The sequence below is a fragment of the Panulirus ornatus genome, chromosome 38, assembly GCF_036320965.1.
Source record: "Panulirus ornatus isolate Po-2019 chromosome 38, ASM3632096v1, whole genome shotgun sequence".
Classification (NCBI taxonomy): Eukaryota; Metazoa; Arthropoda; class Malacostraca; order Decapoda; family Palinuridae; genus Panulirus; species Panulirus ornatus.
In genome coordinates, this window is record NC_092261.1 from 19,689,493 (window position 1) to 19,712,324 (window position 22,832).

The 22,832-nt window shown below is 41.6% G+C and overlaps 1 protein-coding gene across 1 annotated transcript in view; it reads left to right on the forward strand.

The window, feature by feature from the left end:
* The window catches only part of LOC139760929 (DBH-like monooxygenase protein 1), a 407,440-nt gene that overhangs the window by 342,148 nt on the left and 42,460 nt on the right, over positions 1-22,832 (forward strand). Inside the window, exon 10 of the mRNA XM_071684706.1 lies at positions 18,578-18,695. Within this exon, the coding sequence (XP_071540807.1) occupies positions 18,578-18,695 (118 nt within the window). The remainder of the gene's footprint in view (positions 1-18,577; positions 18,696-22,832) is intronic.

The following is a 22,832-nucleotide window of genomic DNA, read 5'->3' on the forward strand; positions in this document are numbered from 1 at the left end:
CGAACAACAACTGACTCACTTCCCAAGCTCTCTCATCCCCAACAGACTTCATACTTGCCCCTCTTTCCAGGACTCTTGCATTTACCTCCCTAACAACCCCATCCATAAACAAACTAAACAACCATGGAGACATCACACACCCCTGCCGCAAACCTACATTCACTGAGAACCAATCACTTTCCTCTCTTCCTACACGTACACATGCCTTACATCCTCGATAAAAACTTTTCACTGCTTCTAACAACTTGCCTCCCACACCATATATTCTTAATACCTTCCACAGAGCATCTCTATCAACTCTATCATATGCCTTCTCCAGATCCTTAAATGCTACATACAAATCCATTTGCTTTTCTAAGTATTTCTCACATACATTCTTCAAAGCAAACACCTGATCCACACATCCTCTACCACTTCTGAAACCGCACTGCTCTTCCCCAATCTGATGCTCTGTACATGCCTTCACCCTCTCAATCAATACCCTCCCATATAATTTACCAGGAATACTCAACAAACTTATACCTCTGTAATTTGAGCACTCACTCTTATCCCCTTTGCCTTTGTACAATGGCACTATGCACGCATTCCGCCAATCCTCAGGCACCTCACCATGAGTCATACATACATTAAATAACCTTACCAACCAGTCAACAATACAGTCACCCCCCTTTTTAATAAATTCCACTGCAATACCATCCAAACCTGCTGCCTTGCCGGCTTTCATCTTCCGCAAAGCTTTTACTACATATTTTTTTGTGCTTTATCGTTCTCTCGTCTCTTTCCTTGCGCTACCTCGCTAACACGGGAGACAGTGACAAAGCAGAATAGAATAAATAAATAAATATATATTATACTTTGTCGCTGTCTCCCGTTATCTTGGAAAGCAAAAATGGGTATGTTTGAAGGAATAGTGGTTCCAACAATGATATATGGTTGCGAGGTGTGGTCTATAGATAGAGTTGTGCGGAGGAGGGTGGATGTGCTGGAAATGAGATGTTTGAGGACAATATGTGGTGTGAGGTGGTTTGATCAAGTAAGTAATGAAAGGGTAAGAGATATGTGTGGTAATAAAAAGAGTGTGGTTGAGAGAGCAGAAGAGGGTGTTTTGAATGGTTTGGTCACAATGAGAGAATGAGTGAGGAAAGATTGACAAAGAGGATATATGTGTCAGAGGTGGAGGGAACGAGGAGAAGTGGGAGACCAAATTGGAGGTGGAAAGATGGAGTGAAAAAGATTTTGAGTGATCGGGGCATGAACATGCAGGAGGGTGAAAGGTGTGCAAGGAATAGAGTGAATTGGAATGATGTGGTATACCGGAGTCGCCGTGCTGTCAATGGATTGAACCAGGGCATGTGAAGCGTCTGGGGTAAACCATGGAAAGTTCTGTGGGGCCTGGATGTGGAAAGGGAGCTGTGGTTTCAATGCATTATACATGACAGGTAGAGACTGAGTGTGAGCCTTTGTTGTCTTTTCCTAGTGCTACCTCGCGCCACATGTGGGGGGAGGGGGTTGTTATTTCATGTGTGGCGGGGTGGTTACGGAAATGAATAAGGGCAGACAGTTTGAGTTATGTACATGTGTATATATGTATATCCCTGGGGATAGGGGAGAAAGAATACTTCCCACGTATTCCCTGCGTGTCGTAGAAGGCGACTAAAAGGGGAGGGAGCGGGGGGCTGGAAATCCTCCCCTCTCGTTTTTTTTTAATTTTCCAAAAGAGAGAACAGAGAATTGGGCCAGGTGAGGGTATTCCCTCAAAGGCCCAGTCCTCTGTTCTTAACGCTACCTCGCAAATGCGGGAAATGGCGAGTAGTTTGAAAGAAAGAAAGAAAAATCGTTGTTTCCCGCGTTAGCGAGTTAGCGCAAGGAAACAGACGAAAGAATGGCCCAACCCACCCACATACACATGTATATACATGCACGTCCACACACGCAAATATACATATCTATACATCTCAATGTACACATATATATACACACACACACAGACATATACATATATACACATGTACATAATTCATACTGTCTGCCTCTATTCATTCCCATCGCCACCTCGCCACACATGGAATAACAACCCCCTCCCCCCTCATGTGTGCGAGGTAGCGCTACGAAAAGACAACAAAAGCCCCATTCGTTCACACTCAGTCTCTAGCTGTCATGTAATAATGCACCGAAACCACAGCTCCCTTTCCACATCCAGGCCCCACAGAACTTTCCATGGTTTACCCCAGACGCTTCACATGCCCTGATTCAATCCACTGACAGCACATCGACCCCGGTATACCACATCGTTCCAATTCACTCTCTTCCTTGCACGCCTTTCACCCTCCTGCATGTTCATCAGGCCCCGGTCACTCAAAATCTTTTTCACTCCATCTTTCCACCTCCAATTTGGTCTCTCCCTTCTCCTCGTTCCCTCCACCTCTGACTCATATATCCTCTCGGTCAATCTTTCCTCACTCATTCTCTCCATGTGACCAAACCATTTCAAAACACCTTCTTCTGCTCTCTCAACCATACTCTTTTAATTTCCACACATCTCTCTTACCCTATTATTACTTACCCGATCAAACCACCTCACACCACATATTGTCCTCAAACATCTCATTTCCAGCACATCCACCCTCCTGCGCACAACTCTATCCATAGCCCACGCCTCGCAGCCATACAACATTGTTGGAACCACTATTCCTTCAAATATACCCATTTTTGCTTTCCGAGATAATGTTCTCGACTTCCAAACATTCTTCAACGCACCCCGAATTTTCGCCCCCTCCCCCACCCTATGATTCACTTCCGCTTCCATGGTTCCATCCGCTGCCAGATCCACTCCCAGATATTTAAAACACTTTACTATCTTCAGTCTTTCTCCATTCAAACTTACCTCCCAATTGACTTGACCCTCAACCCTACTGTACCTAATAACCTTGCTCTTATTCACCTTTACTCTTAACTTTCTTCTTTCACACACTTTACCAAACTCAATCACCAGCTTCTGCAGTTTCTCACATGAATCAGCCACCAGCGCTGTATCATCAGCGAACAACAACTGACTCACTTCCCAAGCTCTCTTATCCAAAACAGACTGAATACTTGCCCCTCTTTCCAAAACTCTTGCATTCACCTCCCTGACAACCCCATCCATAAACAAATTAAACAACCATGGAGACATCACACACCCCTGTCGCAAACCTACATTCACTGAGAACCAATCACTTTCCTCTCTTCCTACACGTACACATGCCTTACATCCTCGATAAAAACTTTTCACTGCTTCTAACAACTTGCCTGCCACACCATATATTCCTAATACCTTCCACAGAGCATCTCTATCAGCTGTATCATATGCCTTCTCCAGATCCATAAATGGTACAAGAAATCCATTTGCTTTTCTAAGTATTTCTCACATACATTCTTCAAAGCAAACACCTGATCCACACATCCTCTACCACTTCTGAAACCACACTGCTCTTCCCCAATCTGATGCTCTGTACATGCCTTCACCCTCTCAATCAATACCCTCCCATATAATCTACCAGGCATACTCAACAAACTTATACCTCTGTAATCTGAGCACTCACTTTTATCCCCTGTGCCTTTGTACAATAGCACTATGCAAGCATTCCGCCAATCCTTAGGCACCTCACCATGAATCATACATGCATTAGATAACCTTACCAACCAGTCAACAATACAGTCACCCCCTTTTTTAATAGATTCCACTGCAATACCATCCAAACCTGCTGCCTTGCCGGCTTTCATCTTCCGCAAAGCTTTTACTACCTCTCCTCTGTTTACCAAATTATCTTCCGGAACCCTCTCACTTTGCACACCACCTCGACCAAAACACCCTATATCTGCCACTCTATCATCAATATATATATATATATATATATATTTATATATATATATATATAAATATTTATATATATATATATATATATATATATATATATATATATATATATATATATATATATATATATATATATATATATATATATATATATATATTTATATATATATATATATATATATATATATATATATATATATATATATATATATATATATATATATATATATATATATATATATATATATATATATAATCAGAATCTTATATTGTTCTTTTGCAGGGTGGTACAGAGGGGAAAAGAGAGTCAAGAAGCTCGCTGTCCCTAAAACAAATTGGCGGAAACCTACTGGCCACTCAAGCAATTGTTACTTCTGCATGGTGGGCACTTCGAAACGTCGGATTGACAAGACTGCATCCTCCATCATTCATTGCCCCGATGCCACACGGCCCGGAGCTTCCCATACCCACTCTTCCGGAAAGAAAGCAGCCGTTATCAGAACAGACCAACAAGTCAGAGAGAGAAGACGTTATAGACCCAGATCACAGTTTCAGAGTTGCAGCTGAGGAAAGAAATCCATACTACCCCTATCAAAAAAGAACTGAACGATATGATCAGATATCTTTTTCTCACAAAATCTAATGCCGAGGCTTTGACATTTAGGCTCAGGCATTGGACTTGTTGGATGAAACAGTGCAAACTGCAGATCAGAGGAAGCGTCACCTAAGTTTTTCCAGCTTCTTCAACTTCTGCCACAGTGTAACCAGTTTCTTCCAGGCAGTCGGAATCGCCTGTAATCCAAACGAGTGGCACCTCCTTATTGACAACTCGTTCAGGAGCCTCAAAGCCGTGCTGCTCACTCGGTGCACCTCAAAGAAGAATACAACCGTATCAAGACCTTGCCTTCATGATTTCTTAATGAATGTGCCTCTAAACTATCTCCAATCTTTGCTCGTCCGTTTTTTCGCTACCTAAAACCTCATCTCTTTTTTCTCTCGATTAGAAGCATACTTTATGTAGCCCATCCCTAAGAAACGAAGCCCCTCTAACCCCTCTCACTTCAGCTTTCTGTATAGTCTTTGAAATTCTCCTTAAATTTGAATTTCTTTAAAACTTAGAATCCCATTCCTCTCTTTCCAATCACCAATATAGATTTTCAATTCTAGGTCTATTTTTGGTCTCTCCTATTTGACTCACCTCTGGTCCTCCTCCTCCTCTATGGGATTTTAGTAATACTCTTGTCATAGACCTTTGCATCTCCAAAACATCTGCGTGGGTTTGGTATGCCTTTGCTTTTTAAGCGCCTATCCTTATTTTTTGTGCTTTTCTCTTTTCCCGAATGCTTAATTTCCATTGCAGTGGCTGTTGATGGAGCGACATCTCACCAGTATCCTATCATCAATAGGGTTTTGTCCTCTCACCAACTTACTTCCTTCCAGAAATGATATTCTTTCTGCTACTAATAACCTCCTTCACTTTATTTGGTGATGATTCCAATTTCCACACTTTAATTTCCTTTCCCTCCCCTCCTCCTTTTAAGGGTCATAAACTTTCTCATTTTAGACCTATTCCTCGATTTCGGACCTTGTCAGCAATTGAGACTGGGAAAGCAAAAATTTTATTGAACTTAATGATGCCGAAACACAACTTTCTACATTTCTAACTAAGATTCATTCGTTTTCCGTCTTTTATTTTCTCATCACTAAGGTGCAAGCCTGTGGTGTTGTATAAGTATCAGTAGGGGATAGGGGAGAAAGAATACTTCCCACGCATTGCCCGCGTGTCGCAGAAGGCGAATGAAGGGGACAGGAGCGGGGGCTATAAACCCTCCCCTCCTTGTATTTTAACTTTCTGAAAGGGGAAACAGAAGGAGTCACGCGGGGAGTGCTCATCCTCTTCGAAGGCTCAGATTGGGGTGTCTAAATGTGTGTTGATGTAACCAAGATGAGAAAAAAGGAGAGATAGGTAGTATGCTTGAAGAAAGGAACCTGGATGTTTTGGCTCTGAGTGAAACGAAGCTCAAGGGTGAAGGGGAAGAGTGGTTTGGGAGTGTTTTGGGAGTAAAGTCAGGGGTTGGTGAGAGGACAAGAGTAAAGGAAGGACTAGCACTACTCTTGAAACAGGAGTTGTGGGAGTATGTGATAGAGTGAAAGTAAACTCTAGATTGATATGCGTAAAATTGAGAGTGGATGGAGAGAGATGGGTGATTATTGGGGCCTATGCACCTGGGCAAGAGAAGAAAGATCATGATAGAGCAGCTGAGTAAGTGTGTTAGCAGTTTTGATGCACGAGACCGGGTTATAGTGATGGGTGATCTGAATACAAAGGTGAGTAATGTGGCAGTTAAGGGAATGTTTGGTGTACATGTGGTGTTCAGTGTTGTAAATGGAAATGGTGAAGAGCTTATAGATTTATGTGCTGAAAAGAGACTGGTGATTGGGAATACCTGGTTTAAAAAGAGTGCTATACATACGTATACGTATGTAAGTAGAGAGATCGCCAGAGAGCGTTATTGGATTATTTGTTAATAGATAGGCGCGCGAGAGAGAGACTTTTGGATTTTAATGTGCTGAGAGGTGCAACTGGAGGGATGTCTGATCATTATCTTGTGGAGGCGAAAGTGAAAATTTGTAGGGGTTTTCAGAAAAATAGAGAATGTTGGGGTGAAGAGAGTGGTGAGAGTAAGTAAGCTTGGGAAGGAGCCTTGTGTGAGGAAGTACCAGGAGAGACTGAGTGCAGAATGGGAAAAGGTGAGAGCAAAGGACGTAAGGGGAGTGGGGGAGGAATGGGATGTATTTAGGGAAGCAGTGATGGCTTGCGCAAAAGATGCTTGTGGCATGAGAAGCGTGGGAGGTGAGCAGATTAGAAAGGGTAGTGAGTGGTGGGATGAAGAAGTAAGATTATTAGTGAAAGAGAAGAGAGAGGCATTTGGATGATTTCTGGAGGGAAAAAATGCAAATGAGTGGGAGATTCATAAAAGAAAGATGCAGGAGGTCTAGAGAAAGGTGCAAGAGGCGAAAAAGAGGGCAAATGAGAGTTGGGGTGAGAGAGTATCATTAAATTTTTGAGAGAATGAAAAGATGCTATGGAAGGAGGTAAATAAAGTGCGTAAGACAATAGAACAAATGGGAACATCAGTGAACGGGGCTAATGGGAAGGTAATAACAAGTATTGGTGATATGAGAAGGAGATGGAGTGAATATTTTGAAGGTTTGTTGAATGTGTTACATGATAGAGTGGCAGATACAGGGTTTTTTGGTCGAGGTGGTGTGAGAAGTGAAAGGGGTCAGGGAGATCGATTTCGTAAACAGAGAAGAGGTAGTGAAAGCTTTGCGGAAGATGAAAGCTGGCAAGGCGGCGGGTTTAGATAGTATTGCATTGGAATTTATTAAAAAAGGGGGTGACTGTGTTGTTGACTGGTTGGTAAGGATATTCAATGTATGTATGTCTCATGGTGAGGTGCCTGAGTATTGGCGGAATACATGCATAGTGCCATTGTACAAAGGCAAAGGGGATAAAGGTGAGTGTTCATATTACAGAGGTATAACTTTATTGAGTATTCTTTGGATATTACATGGGAGGGTATTGATTGAGAGGGTGAAGGCATGTACAGGGCACCAGATTGGGGAAGAGCAGTGTGGTTTCAGAAGTGGTAGAGGATGTGTGGATTAGACGTTTGCTTTGAAGAATGTATGTGAGAAATACTTCGAAAAACAAATGGATTTGTATGAAGCATTTATGAATATGGAGAAGGCATATGATAGAGTTGATAGAGATGCTCTGTGGAAGGTATTACGAGTATATGGTGTGAGAGGCAAGGTGCGAGAAGCAGTGAAAAGTTTTTATGGTTATGGTTTCGAGGCGTGGGCTATAAATAGGGTTGAGCGAAGGAGGGTGGAGGTGTTGGAAATGAGATGCTTGAGGACATTATGTGGTGTGAGGTGATTTGATCGAGTGAGTAATGAAAGAGTAAGAGAGATGTGTGGTAATTAAAAGTGTTGTTGAGAGAGCAGAAGAGGGTGTATTGAGATGGTTTGGTCACATGAAGAGAATGAGTGAGAAAAGCTTGACAAAGAGGATACATGTGTCAGAGGTGGAGGGAACGAGGAGAAGTGGGAAACCGAATTGGAGTTGGAAGGATGGAGTGAAGATTTTGGGCGATCAGGGCTTGAACATGCAGGAGAGTGAAAGGCGTGCGAGGAATAGAGTGAATTGGAACGATGTGGTATACCGGGGTCGACGTGCTGTCAATGGATTGAACCAGGGCATGCTAAGCGTCTGGGGTAAATCATGAAAGGTTTTGTGGGGCCTGGATGTGGAAAGGGAGCTGTGGTTTCGGTGCATTATACATGACAGCTAGAGACTGAGTGTGAATGAATGTGGCCTTTATTGTCTTTTCCTAGCGCTACCTTGCGCGCGTGCGGGGGGATAGGGGCCTGGATGTGGAAAGGGAGCTGTGGTTTCGGTGCTTTATACATGACAGCTAGAGACTGAGTGTGAATGAATGTGGCCTTTATTGTCTTTTCCTAGCGCTACCTTGCGCGCGTGCGGGGGGAGAGGGACATCATTTAATGCGTGGCGGGATGGCGACGGGAATGAATAAAGGTAGCAAGTATGAATTATGTACATGTGTATGTATAATAAGTATATATATGTATATTAATGTGTACGTTTAAATTCATAGGTATGTATATGTGCATGTGTGGACGTGTATGTATGTGTGTGTGGGTGGGTTGGGCTATTCTTTCGTGTTTCATTGTGGTATCTCGTTAACGCGGGAGACAGCGACAAAGCATAAATAAATAAATGAATATATATATATATATATATATATATATATATATATATATATATATATATATATATATATATATTCTATCCCTGGGGATAGGGGAGAAAGAATACTTCCCACGCATTCCTCACGTGTCGTAGAAGCCGACTAAAGGGGACGGGAGCGGAGGGCTGGAAACCCTCCCCTCCTTGTACCATAACTTTCTAAAAGGGGGAACAGAAGAAGGAGTCACTCGGGGAGTGCTCATCCTTCTCGAAGGCTTAGATTGGGGTGTCTAAATGTGTGCGGATGTAACCAAGATGAGAAAAAAAAGAAGAGATAGATAGTATGTTTGAGGAAAGGAACCTGGATGTTTTGTCTCTGAGTGAATCGAGGCTCAATGGTAAAGGGAAAGAGTGGTTTGGGAGTAAAGTCAGGGGTTAGTGAGAGGACAAGAGCTAGGGAAGGAATAGCACTACTCCTGAAACAGGAGTTGTGGGAGTATGTGATAGAGTGTAAGAAAGTAAACTCTAGATTGATATGGGTAAAACTGAAAGTGAATGGAGAGAGATGGGTGATTATTGGTGCATATGCACCTGGGCATGAGAAGAAAGATCATGAGAGGCAAGTGTTTTCGGAGCAGCTGAGTGAGTGTGTTAGTAGTTTTGATGCACGATATCGGGTTATAGTGATGGGTAATTTGAATGCAAAGGTGAGTAATGTGGCAGTTGAGGGAATGATTGGTGTACATGGGGTGTTCAGTGTTGTAAATGGAAATGGTGAATAGCTTGTAGATTTATATGCTGAAAAAGGATTGGTGATTGGGAATACCTGGTTTGAAAAGAGAGATATACATAAGTATATGTATGTAAGTAGGAGAGATGGCCAGAGAGCGTTATTGGAGTACGTGTTGATTGATAGGCGCGCCGAGAGACTTTTGGATGTTAATGTGCTGAGAGGGATGTCTGATCATTATCTTGTGGAGGTGAAGGTAAGATTTGTAGAGGTTTTCAGAAAAGAAGAGAAAAAGTTGAGGTGAAAAGAGTGGTGAGATTAAGTGAGCTTGAGAAGGAGACTTGGGTGAGGAAGTACCAGGAGAGACTGAGTACAGAATGGAAAAAGGTGAGAACAAAGGAGGTAAGGGGAGTGGGGGAGGAATAGGATGTATTTAGGGAAGCAGTGATGGCTTGCGCAAAAGATGCTTGTGGCATGAGAAGCGTGGGAGGTGAGCAGGTTAGAAAGGGTAGTGAGTGGTGGAATGAAGAAGTAAGATTATTAGTGAAAGGAAGAGAGAGGCATTTGGGCGATTTTTGCAGGGAAATAATGCAAATGACTGGGAGGTGTATAAAAGAAAGAGGCAGGAGGTCAAGAGAAAGGTGCAAGAGGTGAAAAAGAGGGCAAATGAGAGTGGGGTGAGAGAGTATCATTAAATTTTTGGGAAAATAAAAAGATGTTTTGGAAGGAGGTAAATAAATTGCGTAAGACAAGGAACAAATGGGAACTTCAGTGAAGGGGGCTAATGGGGAGATGAAAACATGTAGTGGTGATGTGAGAAGGAGATGGAGTGAGTATTTTGAAGGTTTGTTGAATGTGTTTGATGATGGAGTGGCAGATATAGGGTGTTTTGGTCGAGGCTTAGGGGGAATGATTTGGTAAACAGAGAAGAGGTAGTAAAAGCTTTGCGGAAGATGAATGCCGGCAAGGCAGCAGGTTTGGATGGTATTGCAGTGGAATTTATTAAAAAAGGGGGTGACTGTATCGTTGACTGGTTGTTAAGGTTATTCAATGTATGTATGACTCATGGTGAGGTGCCTTAGGATTGGGGGAATGCTTGCATAGTGCCATTGTACAAAGGCAAAGGGGATAAGAGTGAGTGCTCAAATTACAGAGGTATAGGTTTGTTGAGTATTCCTGGGAAATTATATGGGAAGGTATTGATTATGAGGGTGAAGGCATGTGCAGGGCATCAGGTTGGGGAAGAGCAGTGTTGTTTCAGAAGTGGTAGAGGATATGTGGATAAGGTGTTTGCTTTGAAGAATATATGTGAGAAGTACTTAGAAAAGCAATGAATTTGTATGTAGCATTTATGGATCTGAAGAAGGCATATGATAGAGTTGATAGAGATGCTCTATGGAAGGTATTAAGAATATATGGTGTGGGAGGCAAGTTGTTAGAAGCAGTGAAAAGTTTTTATCGAGGATGTAAGGCATGTGTACGTGTAGGAAGAGAGGAAAGTGATTGGTTCTTAGTAAATGTAGATTTGCGGCAGGGGTGTGTGATGTCTCCATGGTTGTTTAATTTGTGTATCGATGGGGTTGTTAGTGAGGTAAATGCAAGTGTTTTGGAAAGAGTGGCACGTGTGCAATCTGTTGTTGATGAGAGAGCTTGGGAAGTGAGTCAGTTGTTGTTCGCTGATGATACAACGCTGGTGGCTAATTCGTGTGAGAAACTGCAGAAGCTGTTGACTGAGTTTGGTAAAGTGTGTGAAAGAAGAAAGCTTAGAGTAAATGTGAATAAGGGCTAGGTTATTAGGTACAGTAGGGTTGAGGGTCAAGTCAATTGGGAGGTAAGTTTGAATGGAGAAAAACTAGAGGAAGTAAAGTGTTTTAGATATCTGGGCGTGGATTTGGCAGCGGAGGGAACCATGGAAGCGGAAGTGAATCATAGGCTGGGGGAGGGGGCGAAAGATCTGAGAGCGTTGAAGAATGTGTGAAAGTCGAGAAAGTTATCTCGGAAAGCAAAAATGGGTATGTTTGAAGGAATAGTGGTTCCAGCAATGTTATATGGTTGTGAGGCGTGCGAAGTTGTGCGGAGGAGGGTGGCTGTGCTGGAAATGAGATGTTTGAGGACAGTGTGTGGTGTGAGGTGGTTTGATCGAGTAAGTAATAATAGGGTCAGAGAGATCTGTGGTAATAAAAAAAGTGTGGTGGAGAGAGTAGGAGGGTGAAAGGCATGTAAGGAATAGAGTGAATTGGAACGATTTGGTATACCGGGTTCGACGTGCTGTCAGTGGATTGAAGCAGGGGTAAACCATAGAAAGTTTTGTGGGGCCTGGATGTGGAAAGGGAGCTGTGGTTTCGATGCATTATTACATGACAGCTAGAGACTGAGTGTGAACGAATGTGGCCTTTGTTGTCTTTTCCTAGCGCTACCTCGCGCACATGCGGGGGGGAGGGGATTGTTTTTTTTTATGTGTGGCGTGGTGGCGATGGGAATGAATAAAGGCAGACAGTATGAATTATATACATGTGTATATATGTATATGTCTGTGTGTGTTTATATATTTATACGTTGAGATGTATAGGTATGTATATTTGCGTGTGTGTATATGCATGTGTATGTGGGTGGGTTGGGCCATTCTTTCGTCTGTTTCCTTGTGCTACCTCGCTAACGCGGAGACAGCGACAAAGCAAAATAAATAGGTAAATGAGTAAATAAATAAATATATATATATATATATATATATATATATTTTTTTTTTTTTTTTTTGCTTTGTCGCTGTCTCCCGCGTTTGCGAGGCAGCGCAAGGAAACAGACGAAAGAAATGGCCCAACCCACCCCCATACACATGTATATACATACGTCCACACACGCAAATATACATACCTACACAGCTTTCCATGGTTTACCCCAGACGCTTCACATGCCTTGATTCAATCCACTGACAGCACGTCAACCCCGGTATACCACATCGCTCCAATTCACTGTATTCCTTGCCCTCCTTTCACCCTCCTGCATGTTCAGGCCCCGATCACACAAAATCTTTTTCACTCCATCTTTCCACCTCCAATTTGGTCTCCCTCTTCTCCTCGTTCCCTCCACCTCCGACACATATATCCTCTTGGTCAATCTTTCCTCACTCATTCTCTCCATGTGCCCAAACCATTTCAAAACACCCTCTTCTGCTCTCTCAACCACGCTCTTTTTATTTCCACACATCTCTCTTACCCTTACGTTACTTACTCGATCAAACCACCTCACACCACACATTGTCCTCAAACATCTCATTTCCAGCACATCCATCCTCCTGCGCACAACTCTATCCATAGCCCACGCCTCGCAACCATACAACATTGTTGGAACCACCATTCCCCTCAAACATACCCATTTTTGCTTTCCGAGATAATGTTCTCGACTTCCACACATTTTTCAAGGCTCCCAAAATTTTCGCCCCCTCCCCCACCCTATGATCCACTTCCGCTTCCATGGTTCCATATATATATATATATATATATATATATATATATATATGAGTATCTTTCAAATCAAACGCGCTTTTATTAGGCATATTGAGTATCGCTCACGCAAATGGGATGGTTCTTCCTCCACCTCTCTATTTACCAGAGCGGAATTAAAAGCCTCTTGTTTTATTAACTCTCCTGGAATCACCTCACTTCAACCATCCCTTTCTGTATGATGCGATATTGCTGGTCTCTCTCTTAACTTTACATGTATTTTGGCTTCTGTTTTTTAGAGCTGTGTGCATATGTATCCTTTTGGTTGAAGACGAAATGAAGACTGTCAGTGGATAGGTTGGTTGTATGCACAGGTTTATCTAAGTATGGCTGAAACTGATTCATGAAAGCGAAATTAATTAATCAGTGATAACATATACTGGTACATTATTCAACTTATGAAAATGATAAATATGTGAACAAGTGAAGTGAGTTGTTTGCTGATGACACAGCACTGGAGATGGATTCGAGTGAGAAAATACAATATTTGGTGATTGAGTTTGGGAGAGTGTATGAAAGCAAGATGAGAGTAGACATGAACGGAAGCAAGGTTAAGTTTCGTAGGGTAAAGGGATAGGTTAGCTGGGCAGCGAGTTTGCATCGGAAAGATATGGAAGAAGTAAAGAGTTTTGATACCTGAGAGTGGACGTGACAGCGAATGGAACCATGGAAGTGGAAGTGAAGGGCCAAGGTTCTTGGAGCATTCAGGAATGTTTAGAGAAGCCATTATCTGAGAAGGCGAAAATAGGTGTGTTTGAAGGTTGCATTTTGTATGGATGCGAGCCATGGGCTGCAGATGAGGATGCTCGGAGGACGTTAGAGGTGTTGGAAATGCAATGTTTGAGGATAATATGTGGTATGAGGTGGTCTGATAGAGTAGATAATAAAAGGATAAGAGAGAGATGTGGTAAAAAAAAATGTTACCGAGAGAGCTAAAGCTGAAATGGATTGAACATATTAAGAGAATGAGCAAGTAGGTGGAGAAGAAAGTGAAAAGGGAGACAAGACTAGAAGCGGAAGGATGGAGAGAAAAATATTTTGAGTAGTGATAGTTCGAATTAGAACTTGTTTTGAGTGTACTGAACCAGGGCACGTTAAGTGGCCGCAGAAACCAAGAAAAGGTTTGTAGTGCCTCGTTTTGGATAGGGGGCTGTGATTTTAGTGTTTTGCATGATAGCTAGAGAATGGATGTGAGCGAATGCGGCCACTTTTTATTTATTCCTGGCGCTTCCACGCTGACGCAGGAAAGGCGGACAGGTATGGAAGAAGAGAAAAAGAATAAAAAGTTAATGCACTGTCTGGTGATGTGTTAGATGTGAAAGTCACTGAGGGACTTCTGAATTACCCAAAGATATTTATAAGTTATCATGAATAAGCCACTTTCTTTAAGTCTGTTTACGCAAAACAACTTATAATCATTTTCTCACTTCCATAGTACTCTTAAAGTGGGGTCTTGCGTCACTTAATAGAATGCCAAAGATGCATATGATGTACGTACATTCTTCCCATTGGCTGATATCATTTAATGATGATATCACAAACCTTCTGAGAGGACCACATCTGACACCGCTAATGATATACCTGTCTTGTGAGATTATAATTGCTTACATTTCTTAACGTTACGAAGAATTAAGGATGAATTACTGCAACTGCTTAGATCAAAAGAGAATGTCAAAAGATAAATATAGATATCCTCTGATGCCAAGAAATATCTGAGTTTCTTTCATCTTTTGTTTATTGCTCATTGTGCTTTGTTGCAATTCCCTTGAATTCATTTGCTATGAATGCCATTAAGTCATGAGGTAAAGAACCTCACATGAGCTTAGAGTTTGTTATATATCACCTTTAGTAGTAAACCGTAACAAGATATACTCTTTAAATATATGTTGAATGTTAAGTGTTGAATGTTGAATGAATCACATGTCACCATAGGTATGGATCAGTCAAAAATGCAATTTTTTAATATTTATCTGCTGCTGATTATGGTTCACAATGTATTCAACAGCCTCATGATAGGTCTGCTAATGAAAAAGTCTGTAAGATGTTTTTCAAATTTTTTCAGTGATTTTTGTGCTGAATGTACTCATAAAACTGATTTAGCAGTTCAGGTAAGAGTAACAAACGATATAAACTATCTGATTAGATGTTTATGATTGCATTTTTCATCTTTTGATAAGAATCACATTGAATGGTTTCTGCAGCATGTATATACGTATAATTTTAGTGGGGTTTCTTTGTTTTTGGGAGCATAACTTAATTCTTAGATTTTTGAAGTATGAAGTTGTCTCCTCCACATACACTGTGATTTCAGTGTATCTCATGGTCATTCTCTCATCCCTGTCTGAGTGTATCGGGGATACATATAAAATGAGTACTGTTTCAAACTTATCTTTCGGTTCCACATATATGCCCTTTGCTGTCAGTCCTATAGTGTAATAACCTTAACTGACAAAATGCTCGTGCAAGATTTAGGGAACAGTGTTGTGATGTTCTCTATTGTTCTTTTCCCCATTTGAAATAGTTAGACATTTTCTGGGTTGTTGTTGTCTCTTGAATGTTCTCCGCTGTATTTCTTACATACTTGAATTATTCTTTTGCTTCCCAGTCCCATCTCTCCGACTGTTGCCGATGATACCAAGCAACCAGTGTGCTCAAGATTGGATATGTAGTGCCTGCCGGTATTGTATAGGTCGCCTCAACTACTGCCATGCATTTTTTTTTTTCCTTTTTGGATTGTGGTTGTTTGGTCTCAACTCTGCTACATTTAGCGGGACTTCTTCATTAATTACAGGGTCACATCCTTTGATTTGTGTGGAAGAACTGACGCACGAAAATCCCGGTAAAGTGACAGGAATATTATAAGTAGTCAAAGGTAATCCACTCCTCTAGGTACTAACTGTTAAGTGAGTGAGATTCAGAAAATCAGTGATTACCAGACAGATTCTTTTTTGCACCAATTAGTAGAATCCCAGAGTACCAGTGGACCAGGACCTACAGAGGTATACCTCACATAGTGAGGAAAAGAAATAATTCAGTTCGTTGATCGCAGAGCTGGGTGATATTCCAACGTGAATTGCTTTGTACCTATGTTGGAGAACCATTTTGAGAAAGTGTTAGTAAGAGTTTCATATGTTTGTATGAAATGAATATTACTATATTATTTGAGATTGAATGTTAAATAATTGGAAGATACTAATGAATTTAGGGATAAGGGAGAAACGTTATGCAGGTAAGTTAATCGTTATTGTGTAATAATGACAGAAATATGAGTTTAAGGTGCAGCAACTGCATATCTTGACAGAATTTGAAGGAAACCTGCATGGAGGAGTACCACATTTTTGTTTTGACCTTTTTGGTGCACAACTAATTTTTCCACCTGCCAATGTGCAAAAAAAAAGAAACAAAAAAAAAAACCCCAGCGAAATCATTTTTTCTATCTATAGAAAAATTCACGTTTTTCTTATGAATTTAGGCAATTATTTCTTGTTTAAGAAGAATGAATGATTTATCAGATTTATCTCGGAAACCAAAAATGTGTATGTTTGAAGGAATAGTGGTTCCAACAATGTTATATCGTTTCGAAGCGTGGGCTATGGATAGAGTTGTGCGGAGGAGGGTGGATGTGCTGGAAATGAGATGTTTGAGGACAATATGTGGTGTGAGGTGGTTTGATCGAGTAGATAATGATAGGGTAAGAGAGATGTGTGGTAATAAAAAGAGTGTGGTTGAGATAGCAGGAGGGGGTGGTTTGATCACATGGAGAGAATGAGTGAGGAAAGATTGACTAAGAGGGTATATGTGTCAGAGGTGGAGGTAAGGAGGAGAAGTGGGAGACCAAATTGGAGGTGGAAGGATGGAGTGAAAAAGATTTTGAGTGATCTGGGCCTCAACATGCAGGAGGGTGAAAGGCGTGCAAGGAATAGAGTGAATTGGAACGATGTGGTATACCGGGGTCGATGTGCTGTCAATGGATTGAACCAGGGAATATGAAGCGTCTGGGGTAAACCGTGGAAAGTTCTGTGGGGCCTGGATGTGGAAAGGGAGCTGTGGTTTCGGTGCATTATTATATGACTGAGTGTGAACGAAAGTGGCCTTTGTTGTCTTTTCCTATCGCTACCTCGCACACATGAGGGGGAGGGTGTTGTTATTTTATATGTGGCGGGTTGGCGATGGGAATGAATAAAGGCAGACAGTATGAATTATGTACATACATTATATGTGTATGTCTGTGTGTGTGTATATATGTATGCGTTGAGATGTATGTATATACATGTGTATGTGGGTGGGTTGGGCCATTCTTTCGCCTGTTTCCTTGCGCTACCTCGCTAACGCGGGAGACAGCGACAAAGCAAAATAAATCAATAAATAGATAGGTATATATATATATATATATATATATATATATATATATATATATATATATATATATATATATACATGTAGAGAGAGAGAGAGAGAGAGAGAGAGAGAGAGAGAGAGAGAGAGAGAGAGAGAGAGAGAGAGAGGGGGGGGGGTGAAAGCATGTATAGAGCATCAGACTGGGGAAGAGCAGTGTGGTTTCAGAAGTGGTAGAGGATGTGTGGATCAAGTGTTTGCTTTGAAGAATGTATGTGAGAAATACTTAGAAAAGCAAATGGATTTGTACGTAGCATATATGGATCTGGAGAAGGCATATGATAGAGTTGATAGAGATGCTCTGTGGAAGGTATTAAGAATATATGGTGTGGGAGGGAAGTTGCTAGAAGCAGCGAAACGTTTTTATCGAGGATGTAAGGCATGCATACGAGTAGGAAGAGAGGAAAGTGGTTGGTTCTCAGTGAATGTTGGTATGTGGCAGGGGTGCGTGATGTCTCCATGGTTGTTCAATTTGTTTATGGATGGGGTTGTGAGGGAGGTGAATGCAAGATTTTTGGAGAGAGGGGCAAATATGCTCTCTGTTATGGATGAGAGAGCTTGGGAAGTGAGTCAGCTGTTGTTCGCTGATGATACAGCGCTGGTGAGTGAGTAAATGTGACTAAGAGCAAGGTTATTAGGTACAGTAGGGTTGAGGGACAAGTCAATTGGGAGGTAAGTTTGAATGGAGAAAAACTGGAGGAAGTAAAGTGTTTAGATATCTGGAAGTGGATTTGGCATCGGATGGAACCATGGGAGCGGAAGTGAGTCACAGGGTGGGGGAGGGGCGAATTTCTGGGAGCTTTGAAAAATGTCTGTAAGATTCTCGTTGTTAAGATGCCATGAAACCCCTACTAATATGAATAGAAATGTCCAGTTAAGTGCCACTTGTGTCTCTTTGGAAAGTTAACTAGAAATAATGTTATAAGCTTGTTGGTTAGGTATCATTGCAATTGCTTCTTGTTCATATGCTTAGGCAGTGGCTGAAGAGGAAACAAAGCCCTCAGACAGTGCTGCTCATTTAAAATTTTCTCCAATAATTCTATGAAACCCTTTCAATGTAAGATAATTATACGTCCAGTCTAATGACAGGCGTTCTTCTGGGAAGGTAAATCGTGGTAGCGTTGTTAAGATAAATTGATATAACAGGTTAACTAGGCAAGACCTACTGCATATATTCTTTTCCCGACGAGGAAGATGCATCATGCATCAAACCCTTTTCTTTCCCTACATCTTTCATTGATAATCATAACGCATCTATTGTACTTGTGCATCATATATCAAGTTATCTTATCCTAAAACTAATTTTTATTGAATTACAGACGTTGCCAAGTAGTGGAATAAAAGTATTTCAAGGATTCCTCCATGCCCATCTTCTTGGTTCTTCTATCTCCATACAACAAATACGGAATGGACGTGAGCTGTCAACTGTCCTCAAGGGTAAGTTTTTGAAAGAATATTGTTACTTGTTAATATTGCTCAACAACAGTGAAATCTTATATATCATCTTATTTTCATCCTTGTTCACCCATTCCAGCTCCTAGAACAGACAAAAAAATGGCCTTATTCGCTCAAATCCATTCTTCAGCAGTCATATGTAATACTTTGAAACAACAGACTCTATCCCCAGCTAGGCCTCAGAGACCATTCCATGGTTTCCTGTGGCTGCTTCATAGGCCTTAGTGCAGTCCATCGACAACGCATCGCCCGCTATATACCACACCGCTTCTGTCCACTCTGTCCCTCGCAAGCCTAACACCCTCCTTCCTGTTCAGTTTCCGAGCTCTCAAAATATTTTTCACCTCATCCTCCCACCTCCAGTTCGATATCACCCTTCTCTTATTCCTCTTCTCTGTGTCAGCTCCTTGTTAATCATTTTCTGATGTCTAGACCAATTCAGCATACCCTTTACAGCTTTTTCAACCGAGCCACACCTCTCTTTTACTCCATCATTTCTCAATTGATCAACTTTCTTTACACCATATAGTGTCCTCAAACATTTCATTTCCAACACATTCATCCACTTCTGCACATTCTCACGTAGAGCCCATGCCTCGCATCCATACATCGTATGTATACAAAGAGATGTATAGGTATGTATATTTGCGTGTGTGGATGTGTATGTATATACATGTGTATGTGGGTGGGTTGGGCCATTCTTTCGTCTGTTTCCTTGCGCTACCTCGCTTACGCGGGAGACAGCGACAAAGTAAAATAAATAAGACAAATGAATAATATATATATATATATATATATATATATATATATATATATATATATATATATATATATATATATATATATATATATATATATATTTATTATTTTTATTATACTTTGTCGCTGTCTCCCGCGTTTGCGAGGTAGCACAAGGAAACAGACGAAAGAAATGGCCCAACCCCCCCCCATACACATGTATATACATACGTCCACACACGCAAATATACATACCTACACAGCTTTCCATGGTTTACCCCAGACGCTTCACATGCCTTGATTCAATCCACTGACAGCACATCAACCCCGGTATACCACATCGCTCCAATTCACTCTATTCCTTGCCCTCCTTTCACCCTCCTGCATGTTCAGGCCCCGATCGCACAAAATCTTTTTCACTCCATCTTTCCACCTCCAATTTGGTCTCCCTCTTCTCCTCGTTCCCTCCACCTCCGACACATATATCCTCTTGGTCAATCTTTCCTCACTCATCCTCTCCATGTGCCCAAACCATTTCAAAACACCCTCTTCTGCTCTCTCAACCACGCTCTTTTTATTTCCACACATCTCTCTTACCCTTACGTTACTCACTCGATCAAACCACCTCACACCACACATTGTCCTCAAACATCTCATTTCCAGCACATCCATCCTCCTGCGCACAACTCTATCCATAGCCCACGCCTCGCAACCATACAACATTGTTGGAACCACTATTCCTTCAAACATACCCATTTTTGCTTTCCGAGATAATGTTCTCGACTTCCACACATTCTTCAAGGCTCCCAGAATTTTCGCCCCCTCCCTCACCCTATGATCCACTTCCGCTTCCATGGTTCCATCCGCTGCCAGATCCACTCCCAGATATCTAAAACACTTCACTTCCTCCAGTTTTTCTCCATTCAAACTCACCTCCCAATTGACTTGACCCTCAACCCTACTGTACCTAATAACCTTGCTCTTATTCACATTTACTCTTAACTTTCTTCTTCCACACACTTTATATATATATAGGGAAGAAAGAATACTTCCCACGCATGCCTCGTGTCGTAGAAGGCGACTAAAGGGGGCGGGAGCGGGGGGCGAGAAACCCTCCCTTCCTTGTATTTTAACTTTCTAAAAGGGGAAACAGAAGGAGTCACGCGAGGAGTGCTCATCCTCCTCGAAGGCTCAGATTGGGGTGTCTAAATATGTGGATTTAACCAAGATGAGAAAAAAGGAGAGATAGGTAGTATGTTTGAGGAAAGGAACCTGGATGTTTTGGCTCTGAGTGAAACGAAGCTCAAGGGTAAAGGGGAAGAGTGGTTTGGGAATGTCTTCAGAGTAAAGTCAGGGGTTAGTGAGAGGACAAGAGCAAGGGAAGGAGTAGCACTACTCCTGAATCAGGAGTTGTGGGAGTATGTGATAGAGTGTAAGAAAGTAAATTCTAGATTGATATGGGTAAAACTGAAAGTTGATGGAGAGAGATGGGTGATTATTGGTGCATATGCACCTGGGCATGAGAAAAAAGATCATAAGAGGCAAGTGTTTTGGGAGCAGCTGAATGAGTGTGTTAGTGGTTTTGATGCACGAGACCGGGTTATAGTGATGGGTAATTTGAATGCAAAGGTGAGTAATGTGGCAGTTGAGAGAATAATTGGTATACATGGAGTGTTCAATGTTGTAAATGGAAATGGTGAAGAGCTTGTAGATTTATGTGCTGAAAAAGGACTGGTGATTGGGAATACCTGGTTTAAAAAGCGAGATATACATAAGTATACGTATGTAAGTAGGAGAGATGGCAAGAGAGCGTTATTGGATTACGTGTTAATTGATAGACGCACGAAAGAGAGACTTTTGGATGTTAATGTGCTGAGAAGTGCAACTGGAGGGATGTCTGATCATTATCTTGTGGAGGCGAAGGTGAAGATTTGTGGGGGTTTTCAGAAAAGAAGAGTGAATGTTGGGGTGAAGAGAGTGATGAGAGTAAGTGAGCTTGGGAAGGAGACTTGTGTGAGGAAGTACCAGGAGAGACTAAGTACAGAATGGAAAAAGGTGAGAACAAAGGATGTAAGGGGAGTGGGGAGGAATGGGATGTATTTAGGGAAGCAGTGATGGCTTGCGCAAAAGATGCTTGTGGCATGAGAAGCATGATTAAAAAAGGTAGTGAGTGGTGGGATGAAGAAGTAAGATTATTAGTGAAAGAGAAGAGAGAGGCATTTGAACGATTTTTGCAGGGAAAAAATGCAAATGAGTGGGAGAAGTATAAAAGAAAGAGGCAGGAGGTCAAGAGAAAGGTGCAAGAGGTGAAAAAGAGGGCAAATGAGAGTTGGGGTGAGAGAGTATCATTAAATTTCAGGGAGAATAAAAAGATGTTTTGGAAGGAGGTAAATAAAGTGCGTAAGACAAGGGAGCAAATGGGAACTTCAGTGAAGGGGGCTAATGGGGAGGTGATAACAAGTAGTGGTGATGTGAGAAGGAGATGGAGTGATTATTTTGAAGGTTTGTTGAATGTGTTTGATGATAGAGTGGCAGATATGGGGTGTTTTGGTCGAGGTGGTGTGCAAAGTGAGAGGGTTAGAGAAAAGGATTTGGTAAATAGAGAAGAGGTAGTAAAAGCTTTGCGGAAGATGAAAGCCGGCAAGGCAGCAGGTTTGGATGGTATTGCAGTGGAATTTATTAAAAAAGGGGGTGACTGTATTGTTGACTGGTTGGTAAGGTTATCTGATGTATGTATGTCTCATGGTGAGGTGCCTGAGGATTGGCGGAATGCTTGCATAGTGCCATTGTACAAAGGCAAAGGGGATAAGAGTGAGTGCTCAAATTACAGAGGTATAAGTTTGTTGAGTATTCCTGGTAAATTATATGGGAGGGTATTGATTGAGAGGGTGAAGGCATGATTAGACCATCAGATTGGGGAAGAGCAGTGTGGTTTAAGAAGTGGTAGAGGATGTGTGGATCAGGTGTTTGCTTTGAAGAATGTATGTGAGAAATACTTTGAAAAACAAATGGATTTGTATGTAGCATTTATGGATCTGGAGAAGGCATATGATAGAGTTGATAGAGATGCTCTGTGGAAGGTTTTAAGAATATATGGTGTGGGAGGCAAGTTGTTAGAAGCAGTGAAAAGTTTTTATCGAGGATGTAAGGCATGTGTACGTGTAGGAAGAGAGGAAAGTGATTGGTTCTCAGTGAATGTAGGTTTGCGGCAGGGGTGTGTGATGTCTCCATGGTTGTTTAATTTGTTTATGGATGGGGCTGTTAGGGAGGTGAATGCAAGAGTTTTGGAAAGATGGGCAAGTATGCAATCTGTTGTGGATGAAAGAGCTTGGGAAGTGAGTCAGTTGTTGTTCGCTGATGATACAGCGCTGGTGGCTGATT